The sequence below is a fragment of the Loxodonta africana genome, chromosome 15, assembly GCF_030014295.1.
Source record: "Loxodonta africana isolate mLoxAfr1 chromosome 15, mLoxAfr1.hap2, whole genome shotgun sequence".
NCBI lineage: Eukaryota > Metazoa > Chordata > Mammalia > Proboscidea > Elephantidae > Loxodonta > Loxodonta africana.
The window spans coordinates 75362321-75374927 of NC_087356.1; the positions used below are offsets into that span (position 1 = coordinate 75362321).

At 44.5% G+C, this 12607-nt stretch overlaps 1 protein-coding gene across 3 annotated transcripts in view; it reads right to left on the reverse strand.

Moving 5' to 3' along the window:
- SORL1 (sortilin related receptor 1) overlaps nt 1–12607 on the reverse strand; it is a 195255-nt gene that overhangs the window by 61891 nt on the left and 120757 nt on the right. For 2 of the 3 annotated variants that reach the window (XM_064268936.1, XM_064268935.1), the window contains exons 22-25: nt 12084–12257; nt 9591–9704; nt 5977–6099; nt 3109–3228 (exon numbers count right to left, since the gene is read on the reverse strand). In XM_064268936.1, coding sequence (XP_064125006.1) covers nt 3109–3228; nt 5977–6099; nt 9591–9704; nt 12084–12257 — 531 coding nt within the window. The remainder of the gene's footprint in view (nt 1–3108; nt 3229–5976; nt 6100–9590; nt 9705–12083; nt 12258–12607) is intronic. The other variant, XM_003418269.4, reaches the window with a different exon arrangement.

Below are 12607 nucleotides of genomic sequence, written 5' to 3' on the forward strand. Positions count from 1 at the left end.
AAGAATTGATGAAAAACATAAATCCTCAGATTTTAGAAGGAAAATAAGTCTCATGCAGGATTAAAAAAAAAAATTCACAACTAGGTAGTTGGACTGTATCACAAAAAGAAACCAAAAATATCAGAAAGATAACTACAGAGTAAAGAATGTCTAATTGTTATTCTTCTAGTCTGACAGGAGAATTAAAATCAGCACAAAAGAGGCTAGAAAGAGACGGAATAATTCCATCAAAATAGTTGTGGAAAATAACAAAACTAGAATCCCAAGCCCATTTGGATTCAGGGTTGAGGATGAAATAAAGACATGTTTATACTAACAAAGCCTTGGAAGAGTTTATCACCCAAAGACTCCTACAAGAACTACTGAAGGATTTATATAAAAAGGAGGCATCGGACCCAAGATGCAAAAGTAGCTGCTACATAAGTAACACAAAAAACCCGTTGCCATCAAGCTGATTCCAACTCATAGCAACCCCACAGGACAGAGCAGAACTACTCCATAGGGTTTCCAAGGAGCGGCTAGTGGGTTCGAACCGTTAACGTTTTGGTTAGCAGCTGTAGCTCTTAACCAGATTATTAAAAAAAAAGTTAACAACAATGACTAATTTCAGGATCTTTAAAAATGTAAAACTAAAATATTAAATAGTAATAATCTGGAGATGCAGGCAGAGATTGGCTTCAAAGCACTATAAAGTCCTTGTTTTGTCTAGGTGAGGGAAAAAGATATTAAGAATATATATATATATGGTATATACATACAACAGAATATCACTCAGCCATAAAGAGGAATGAAGTCCTGATACATGCCACAACATGGATGAACTTAGAGGACACTATACTGAGCAAAATTAGACACAAAAGGACAAATACTGTGTGATAGCACTTACATGCTATAAGCAGCTATACAGAAACCAGAAGTAATTAGTGGTCACCTGGGGCAAGACAGAAAGGGGAAGTGTTTTTTTTTTTTTTTTTTTTTTTTTGCTAAGAATGCAGTGAACCTATGTTAAAGGTGGTGGGACAATTTGGATAAAGATAGCAAGAATGGCGGCACAACTCAAAGAATGTAATCAAAGTCACTGAAGTGTACTGGTATAAATTGAAGAAATACTGCATGTTTTGTCGTACGTTCATCATTATAATAAAAAATACACATAAAATGTTTAACAGCTGAAAGAACAGAAACAAATGTGTGACTTCAAAAGCAATGGCGGGGAGAGGAGGAAAGAAAACTCAAACAACTCAACAGAAAGCAGAAAGGGGGAGAGAGGAGCAAAGAAAAGGCAAGGTGCAGAGGGGCTCCCAGAAAACTGAGGTCAACTGGAGGTCAGCTGGTCCCAACCTATTGTCTTTGGCTTCGTGGTAACAGCTTAATTTATTAGGACGGGAAGTGAAGTGTCACGCCACACATCTTAATGAGCTCACATCTGACCTCTGACTATTTTCGGAGGACAGAGAAGGAGAATCATCTCTAAAAGGTCTGGGAGACCAGCCATCAGAACAAGGCTACAGTTAAGCAGCGAGAACTATAAATTTGCCCCAGTTAGCCCTGCCAGAAGAAACCCAGAGATAAAACCAGGAGTTTTTATAACAAATGCGCCCAGAGAAGGGCCGGCACATGCTGCTGGAATGCAAGTTTGACTTTTACAGTTGTGCTAACGAGATGGTCAATCACACTGCAATTTACTAACTGCAACACTCAAGTGCTTCCCTCTAATTTATTAACTAATTATCTATCCGAACCCCAAATTCCAACAGCATTCATGTGTTTCCTGGTCTCATAGCAGTTCCTTTATGGACCTCAGTTTTTCCTCCCTCTGCAGGACGTGCTTGTAGACAAACATTTTCTCCATCAGAAGCAGAGGTGCTGATGCTGAGACTGAACCAGCTAAGATGTGGGTGGTGCTTACAAGGACACAGAATTTGGTAGCATCATAAAACATCCTGTGAGATGTAAACGGCATTTGAGGAGATCCATTTACTCTTTAAGGCCACCTAAGATCACCTCTAAACCAAAATGAATGGAATAAAATGGCTGAATAAAATCACCCGATCAACAAAGGTTCCTTGAGCCTGTATTTATGTGCACTGCGGAGAAAGCAAAGGACTAAAAGACAAGGTCACCTCTGCCTTCAGGAACCAAATCGAAGCCAGAGCATAATCCCAATTTATTTATACTTGAGTTTGGGGTATGATTTTTTTTTTCCCTTTGGTAGCAGATACATCTTCTTTATTATATGTGTTTACAAATTGGTTGGCATGCTTTGAACTCCTAGATGCCCGGCAGTATGGGAACCTTTGGGGTGTTCTGCCGCAAGGGGGAATAAGACATGGGATTTAAATGTCATTCCAATAATTCACGAGATTAATAATTCACACCAGACAATTGAGAAGTTGACTCTAACACTGAATTGCAAAATGAAACCTGAATTAGGGTATCAAAGCAGATCTGCCCAGACCATACAATGGTTGAACTAAACATCTTTATCTCCACCACTGCAAGAACTGAATGACAAGTTCTAGAGGAGGCTGCAGAGAGAATTTACTCATTAGCTAGTCACATTTGTTGTTTTTCCTCTGCACACCCCAAGTCCTTGTTTCCCCCAGCCTACCATATGTAAATGGCCCCCATCCATCCATTCATAATAATAATGTAGTGATCATAAGTGACCTTACCATCCAACAGAAGAATTAGGGCATTACCCGTAACTTACATCCACCTAGCACTGCTCTCTTATGCTTATCAGTAGTTTCAGTGCTACTCAAAGTATGATCCCCAGACCAGGCACAAGTCTGTGAAATGTCTATTATTGGTCCAAAGAAGATTGAGCCAAAATGTCAATCAACTATATCACTCAGGATACTATTTAGCTCAGCTGGCATTTTCCCATAGCAAGACTTTCTCGATGAAGGAAGCAGTGTGTTGAATTACATTCTGGCACAAGCTCCTTATCTCATCGTAGACCAGCTCTTTGAGAAACACTGAACTTGTTGATTTCTAAGGTCTGAGATAATTCTCAGAGCCTACATTCTAAAATCATTTAGGGCTGTGATGCTAACCAGAACATGAACAGATGAATGTTCTTAACTGAGTTCAGGAAGTACTGACCAGTGCAGTTGGCTTCGTCAGACCAGTCCCTGCAGTCGTTGTCCCCATCACACACCCAGGAGGAGCGGATGCACATGCCAGAGCTGCAATTGTATTCGTCGCTCCTACACTGGTGAGTTTCTGTAGGAGAGACCATAAATACAGAGATATGAAGACAAAACCTTTGGCATCGAACCAGTGACCCCTGCAGCTCAGAATTCTGTCTCTGGTATCAAAGCTCATAAGGGTTAGAGACGGACCCATTATCATTGATTATCCAGAGAAAACATAGACAAAGAAAGCTTTAAGCAGGGATGTAAGGTCATCTAGCATAGTTTCCCAAATGGGCTACAGTATCCAGAGATATCAATACCCTCAGACTCTCACAGCTGGTTGTCTCTAGAAAAGGCCATCTTTGTTCATTTAGCTCAGTGTACTCCACAAATATTATCAGTTTCTCTGCCTGCTATAGGAAGAAAGTCCGGGTGATCCACTTGAAAAAATCAGCCAATAAAAACCCTATAGAAATCAATGGTCGACCCCGTTGTACATGGGTCTCCATGAGTAGGGGGCCAACCTGACGGCCGCTAACAACAACGACATGCTTGTTGTGATGGGAAGCGATTGGAAGCTGCGTGACCTAAGAGGTCAGTGACCCCCGGGTAAACAGGCAAAAACAGAAGACCTCTAGACTCAGAGAGAGAGCCTGTGGTTTCAGAAAAGGAGCAACGAGAGCACCAGGTGTGCCAATCAATGGGAGAAGCTCGGCTCGGGCAAAGCGAGATCAGTGCTGAGCTTCCAAAGAGAGGACACAAAAGTGAGGGACTTTCTGTGGGCAAAGCTCCAGGGATGTTGGTGCCTGTGCTGTTTCTGGAAGGTTGGGGGCTCGGGGCAAATGAAGCAGTGCAGCCTGACCAAGACTTGAAAGGAGCCTGCACTGGCAGCATCTTTTGTAGGCCCTTGGGATATCATCACCACAGAATTTTCAGAGTGAATTTTAAAGACCCTCAGAAAACAGGAGCAGTGAAGCATGGGGCCCAGGGCTGCTGCCCAAGTTGCCTTACCCAAGAGACAGATGACGGTTAAGCTGTGATTCAGGTATTTATGAGGAAAGAATCTAGAGACTAAGGAAGTGGACTAGATCTGAGAAGGGGACTAACTAGGACCTTGGGATGGCTTCAGGATAAACTGGCAAGAATGGGCCATGAATGAAAGATCTGAGGACTGACACTGAAGATCAAGCCTGTGCCCGGTGCAGAGCTGGATGACACCAGGGACATGTAACTACGCAGACTTGCCTTCCTACTATGGCAAACCTAGCTGTGCACTATAATAGTATGTGTGCGCTGTGCTGGGAAGGAAATGGAAAAGGAAACAGTTGTGAATCCAAGGACATACTTTCAGGTACTTCACATTTTTACTAAGATGAAGGAAATGGTGTAACCCCCGAAAAGTTCCTCTGAGACCCAGGCTAGGAGAATCTTCTGTATGAAAGAGGCCCTGGATGTGCTCTATTAGATTAACCATGTGAAAGTAGGATGAGCAGCCCCTGCTTCCCTATCTCAGTGACTATGAGTTAAGTGCCTGCTCACCATACAGCTGCCCCGTCCACATGCCCGAGCACAGCTTGACCTTCCCTGCCTCCGTGGACAGGAGAGGGAGGCCAGCTTATCGCCATGTCTGGGTCAGTGTCTGGACTCCGTCTTCACTTCCCTTTAATGCCTGTGGTTCCCCCAATCTGGGGCAACATGATGCATAACATTTCCTCCATAGACAGCAGCTACACATTAGGACCCGAGCCTATCGATAAGGGTGGGCCCAAGTGGAACCGATGGGGCAGTATGTGCCACAGAAAGGGCCCAGAATCAGAAAACAAGACAAATGGGTTCCGGTTTCCCATTGTGCCAGGGACTAATTGTGTCACCTTGAGTAAGTCCCCTGACCTTAAGGACTTCAGTCACTTAATCTCAAAATTAAAAGAATTACAGAATCTCTATTATTTCTTGCAACTGTATTTCTAAATGTAAAATACTTCCATTCAGAAAACAGATGCTTAATCAATGCTTGTATCACCTACTGACTCCAAACAGTTTACTGAATTAGATTAGCTAAAGGCAGTTCACAAAAGTACAGATATTTGTCTTCGGAAGGCTAAAATCAGCCATTCAGGGGTTTGGGCATCGTCCACACACCCATTAATAACTACCTGAATTCATTTGGAAACCTTCCTTACTATTATATTTCATCCTTATAGCATCTCTGAAAGGTAAAACAACAACAACAAAAAAAGCCCAAAACACAAAAAACCAAGCCAGTTGCTGTTTAGCCAACCCCAACTCATGGCGACCCTGTGTGTGTCAGAGGAGAGCTGTGTTCCATAATGTTTTCAATGGCTGGTTTCTGGGAAGTAGATCTCCAGGCCTTTTTTCCAAGGTGCCTCTAAAAACCAAAACCAAACCTGTTGCCATTGAGTTGATTCTGTCTCATAGCAACCCTATGAGACAGAGTAGAACTGCCCTATAAAGTTTCCAAAGAATGCCTGGTGGATTCAAATTGCTGACCTTTTGGTTAGCAGTCCCCGTAGCTCTTAACCACTATGCCACCAGGGTTTAGCAGCTGAGTGTCTTAACCATTTACACCACCCAGAGACTCCCTGAAAGATAAAGCAAGGTCCCTTTCCTTGTTTTACAGATTAGGAAACAAAGGCTAATCAAGAAGCAAATAAATGACAGGAGCTAAAAGCTAGGCGCCATCTTTTCGTCCAGGAATCCAGTGTCCCGTTTACTCTCGATCAAACCTTTCCAGTGGAACGGAACCCTCATGAAAAAGAGCAAACGTCAAGCACCACTGGGTACACGCGGTGTCCCATCTGGAACAGTGTCCCCTTACCACAGTGACTTTCATCGCTGTTGTCGCCACAGTCATCCTCCAGGTCACATTTATAGGAGAGTGGAATACAGGTCCCAGACTCCTGGCAACGGAACTGGGTGTCCAGATCACAAACGGTGGTAGCTAAAATGGGAAAGAGATAAGACATGTCAGTTAGGTACAACTAATTCTTCCCAAACACAAACACACTGCCGGAAAACAAATTAAAAAACAGTAGCTACAGAAATTAAATCAAGACTTATGGTAGAAATGAACTGCATGAGAACTTGGAATTCACAACTAAGGGAGATAAGGGTTCATCTTTCCATGGACAGCTTCCAGGTCTGAACAGGGCTGGGAAAAGTGAGAAACTGTCACTGGCTGAGAGAGAGAGTGATGGGCTAGATTACCTCCCAAGAGCCCTTCAGATATGAAGGCTTGCAAACATGAAGGTTGCTTCCTAAGTGGCAGAAATATCTTTATCTAGAAAACTACCACTAAGGAAGCCCAAGTTCACACAAGACGCTGGCGCTTCATCGTATATATGATAAAGGTAGCATGGAGACAGATTCTGTAGCAAAGACATGGATTCTGCAGGTAGTCAAGAGTGGGTTTCAAACCTGGACTCTGCCTCTTTCAGAGGCAATTAATTTTAACCTCCCTGAGCCTCAGTCTTCTCAACAGTAAAACAAGGATAATACTTATAGTCGCCAAGCATTTGTGACCCGTCAGAGAAAGTAGATCTGAGTCTTCATTCTACACCTAAAACTTAACCCTAACCATCTGTACTTCCGTTTCCTCCACCATAAAATGGAGAAAACACCTGCCTCGTAGCATTCTTACGAAGATAAATAAGATGGCAAAGTTGAGAACAGAGCCTATGAAAGAAGAGATAAACATAATGGCTTGAAACAAACGCAGTTCTCTTCCTCAGCACCCTTCTGGCACCAGGATGCCAGGGTGAGTACAGAATTAGATTTGTTCACTCTTCTACAGGGAAATTTCCTGGGCTCAAGCACAATCCCTAGGAACTGGGGAAAAGCCTGCCAGCAAAGTTGTAGGGAAGAAAGCCTGTTCTCAGGAGCAGCTGAAGGGTGGTATGACAAAAGAGAACCCTGGGATGGAGGGTGTGGGTGGACGGTGAAATGAAAAGCCAAACGGTATCACTGCTGTTAGACATCCCCAGCAGCTCTTAATTGAGGCTCCATTTCTCTCTGTAATTGAGCTCTTGCTGGGAGGAAGGGGATGAATGCAAAAAATGACAAGGCTGCAGGGGATTCACGTCAAAACCCTGAGTGCCTGGCAACTACCCAGCTGGAGGAGTCTGTTCAGGAGGGAGGGGAATCTACTGACAACACCCCTCCCGCATCTCCCTTCACCTCCCCTCAGCTTCTCCCTGGCAGCTTACGGGATGCCCCACTTCACTTCCAACACAGTTCCCCATGGCAGCCCATGCCTCTCCAGCAGCCCTGCCCCGCACAGGGAGTACCCCTCGCCAACTTGATAAGCACCGCTCTCCCTGGTGCTGACTTCCTTGATAAGGAAAGCTGGGAAGGTAAGTGCCATCTCGTGTTCCCAGCCACTGCTTTCTAAGCCCCTGCACTCCTCATTTCCTCACGTCTGCCACATCTGACTTGCCAGGACCTGAGTCAGGTAGAGCTGGGAAAGAGCAAGGGAGAAAGCTAGAGTCAGGGGCTCGGGAATGTCAAAGTCAGCTGATGTATACACCAAACCAGGAAAAGGTCACAGCCAGCTCCACACTTCACAGTTCTACTCTGACACACATGGGGCTGCCATGAGTCGAAATCGACTTGATGGCAACTGGTTTGCTTTTTTTTTGTTTGTTTTTGCTTTTGCAAGCCTGCCATTCGTTAAGCTCCCTCCATGTAAAAGACATTCACTGAAGCCAAAGAAAAATGATTAAGGAAAGTTTTCGGTAAAAAACCTCCAAAAAGCTAAAAATGGCAGGACACAGTATTGGCAGGGCCCAGAGGAGTCTCATGAACTAATTCCTTCTAAGTTATTTTCTGGGTTAAGTGGCCTGTTGGACCTGGTGCAGGTTCCATGGATGGCTGGCTAAAGACATCCGCCAGAGGCCAGGTGACTATCTGGGGCCCCCCATTAATCTGTCCTCACAGTACAAATTGGCAAATGACCTTCTGGATTTCCAAAGGTAAAATATCTGAAAGAGAAGCCTTGTGCCTGGTTTTTGACTTCCCCCGCCCACTGCTTATCTTCCCAAAACCAAAATCTTATCTGTCACCTCAATGGCTCCCAAATATTCTGATACAGTTCAAACTTCTTTCCCAGGTCACAAAGCCTTTGCCCATCTGGGCCCTGCCCGCCCACCCTTACCAGGCCCCATTGGCCTCACCCACATTCTCTGGTAACCCACAGCAAACCTCTTCAGGTACCTGTCCAGGCAACACTGACTCTGACCTCTGGGCGGCCACAGGTGCTGCTCCCCTGCCTAAGGTTTCTTCCCTCTACCTCTGCCTGGCTCACCCTACATACTCTTTGGGGCTCTTCACTAAATCCCCAGCACGGAATTCATCACGCTACTGTAACTGCCAATTTACTTCTCTGACTTATGAGGACAGGGACTGTGTCTACCTTGGTCACCATGACATCCCCTAGCCCCCAGCCTAGGACCTGAAACAAAGGGTACTCAATAAATACTTGTCAACTGGATAGATGTATTGCTAACTGAGAGAAGGGCAAAGTACCTCCTTATGAGTTGATGTTGAAGCTATTAAAAATTAAGTGAAGAAAGATGGATAGGTAAAAGTTTTGGCAAATAAATTATCCATTATAACTAGTTGTTTGTTTGCCTTCCACTCCTACTAAACCAAATCATCGACTTTAATAGCTAAACCAAACTAGTTGTTGACTCATGGTGAACCCATGTGTCAGAGTAGCACTGTGCCACATAAGGTTTTCAATGGCTTGTTTTTCAGAAGTAGATTGCCAGGTCTTTTTTTCCAAGGCATCTCTGGGTAGGTTAGAACCTCTAACTTTTCAGTTAGTGGGAGAATGCATTAACTGTCTGCAGCACCCAGGACTCTAGTAGTTAGGACCTCAGAAAGCATCCAGTCCAAGGACGACATTCCCAGCCCAGGCCACGCTAGGTATCGCCAATCAATTAGAACGCTCTCTCCCAAGCCTGGCAGGCAGCTGGCATGCTTGGAGCGGCATTCAAAATAAAACTTGCTCGCCAACTCTGAAAAGGCTCAATATCGAATTTACAAATCAAAGAACTTCATCCGGTCACCTAACCAGGGTAACCTGCTTTATTAGTGATAGGGCCAAGATTAGAGCTCAGATTGCCCAACTCAAACCTAGCTCAGTTTCAGCCATGTGATGCTTACGTATAAATCTCTTGTTATGAGTAATTACTCAGGTGGTTTTTTTTTTTTTTTTGTCTTAAAAAAATAGAATAATAACATATTTCTGAGAAAAAGTGCAATTGCTTATGGAAACTTTTTTTTCTCTGTTATCCAAGCCCCATGGCCTTCGTCAATCACTAGTGACCGGCACCCTAAGCTGCAGGTCCCCTGCCATGAGGAGCCGACCAGTCTTCTGAGTAAGGTTAAATGCTCAACATGCTGGTGACTCCGCCAGGCCACAAGACTCACGGCAGTTTCTCTCATCGCTCATGTCTCCACAGTCGTTGTCGAAATCGCACCACCAGATGCTGTTGATGCAGTTCCCATTGCTGCAGCGGTACTGGTTGCGCAGACAGGTGTTTTCTAGCCGTCAGGAGTCAGGGGGAGGAAATGAAACCAGTCTTATTCTTACTGCTGGGCCGTAGGACTTTCCCTTTTGAGTTTCCTCAGATAATGCATCTTATATGGTAAAGGGGAAGGAGGGGGTCAAGCACACATGCACACAGGGAAGGAATCATCTGATAGTAGCCTCTTTCTTTCGACTTTCAATGAAAATTAGTGGAGAAGAGGCAGGCTGAGGTGGTTATGACGACGAAAAAGGACACTGATGATGCCAGTGGGGTCTACTGGGTAGAAAATACCACATATCAATAATATAAAATACTAATTGCACAAGCAATTTATTATTGGGCTGTGTTTACACAGTATTAAAACATGTCCAAAAAAACAAAACAACCCACTGCCATTGAGTCAATTCCGACTCATAGCAACCCTATAGGACAGAATAGAACTGCCTCATAGGGTTTCCAAGGCTATAAATCTTAATGGAAGCAGACTGCCACATCTGTCTCCCACGGAGTGGCTGGTGCATTCAAACCGCCAACCTTTTGGTTAGTAGATGAGCGCTTAACCACCATACCCCCATGGCTCCTCATTAAAACATATACACACACACACACACACATATATATATTCAGTATACCTATATTCAATCCATATACAGTGAAACCTGTGAGAGCTGGAACTTGACAGGACTGCCTTCTTTTTTCGGGTCTTGCAAGTTTTCCACCTCTGACAGAGTGCAGTCCTACTACTTTTCTCTATTAGTGGAAAATATTTTAGTTTTCCTTCTCTGGCAGGTTTCTGCCTTACACGGGTTCCAGCTTTCGTAGATTTTACCGTATATACATACACATTCGATTCTCAACCAAGTGGGTTCCTAAGATTTTCTCTGTGCACTCTGAGGTGTTTTTCTGCCCCATGACTACTCTAAAGCAAGCAGTTCTAATTCCTCACACAGGAAAACATGCATTGTTTAGTAAACTGGGTCAAGGACACCTGACAATTGGCCTCTTTGTCTGAAGAGCCAAAGACATTCCAATGGGGCATATGGAAAAGCCTTTCCCCTCCTCTTGGAACTTAGTGTTGACTCTGACTGTTCCATTCCAAATAGCTTTAAGGTGACAGTCAGAGCCTGAAAAAAAGTGTCCTGTTTCCAAGAAGGGAAAGGTCACCTCTTTTTCCATTTATATTTCTTAAGGAAGATAGGCTATAAGTGTGATAGTTGTGTACTTTGCTGCCCTGGACTCAGAGGCTGCTGTGAGAAGGGAGGGTATGATTACAAACTAAACAGAACCTTGGAGACAAGGAAAAAGAAGGAATTCTGGACACTGATCTAAGCACTTCATAGCAAAGATCCCTCCCAGGGGTTCACCTCAATGACAGAAATAGGAAGGCTGGGGCCTGGGGAAGTGATAGGAGTGGTAACTAGAAAAGAAAAATGAAACAAGTTTTCTGAAGAAGAATTTTAAAGCCCATGTATTCACATTCAAAGGGAGAGTGGGATAAGGCTAGAAGGGCCATTTAGTCACAGCCTGGAAGTAAAGACTTCAGTTGTACAGACTCAAAGCCCTTTGCAAACATTGCTCCAAACATCAGGACATTTCGAGCGAGGGAGTGGGCGGTACTGTGGTAATTGCTATGTGAGACTGGGTAACTCAGAAGGAGCAAAACCGATTATTTTCCATGTCACGTTGGTTCAACTTACAGGAAGCAGGAGAGAACAGAGAACCTAGATGTGGGGGATGCTGAGGAGAGGAATGAGGAAAAGAATAAAAGAAGGGTGGACCCCAAGGACACCTGTATCATCTGACATTAAGCTGAAAAACATGACTATGATTTCTGTATGAACAGCTCAGGCCTATTCAGGATAAATGCTCAACTACCACAGGCCTTAGTACCTGAACCAGGATGGCTATAGGAATCTGTTGATATTGTTGTCAGCTGCTTTCAAGCCAGCCCCCAACACGTGGCGACCCCACACACAATGGAATGAAATGTTGCCCAGTCCTGCATCATCCCCATGATCGACTACGGATCCACCCATTGTGATCCATAAGATTTTCACTGGCTGATTCTGGCAGTATATAACGAGGCCTTTCTTCCTAGTCTCAATCTGGAAACTCCACTGAAACCTGTTCAGCATCACAGCAAGTCTCCACTGACAGGGAGTGGTGGCTGCACTTGAGGTGCACCAGCCAGGGATCGAACCTGGGAGTCTCCTGCATGGAAGGTGAGAATTCTACCACTGAACTACAACAGCCTCATACAGGAATATAGTGGATTTTATTTTTACCTTGGACTTTTTTCAGTAACCCAAAAAGGTTAAGGAACAGAGAACACCAGGAGGGAAGAGGGGAAGAAGGGAAGGAGGAAGATGGGCAGAAAAGGAAAAGCACGAACCTTCTTTAACACAGGTGTTGTTCTCCAACTGATAGCCCTGAGGGCAGTCACACATCAGGTCCCCAGATGGAAGCACCTTGCTCGACACACCCTCTGGGCACTGGCAGATTCTACTGTGATTGGCCTTGGGCAAGCAGAGCAGGCTGCAAGGCTTGGACACACAGGCATTGCTTCCTGGAGTGAAGACAAACAAAAATGTGAGTTAATGAACAACACGACGAAGCCCTGAGTGGGAGAATAAGGCCCAGTGCAACCTCTTCATTTTACAGACACGGAAGCACGAAGCTCTGAGAGGTCAAAAGGCAAGGTCTGGGCTCTTACTGTGTCGATAACCTCTGCTCAGAGGCCTGACCAACAGGTTCACCAACCACTTGCCTTCCGACCTCAGCTAGATCAAATTGCCCCAGAGTCAAGCAGGGCAATCAGATGTTTCTTCTGGGAATTTGGAACTGGAATACTGAGAGACTAAGAAAGTAGCCAAGGGCAGTGGTGTCCCTAAGGGGGTGCATGGTATACAAACCACA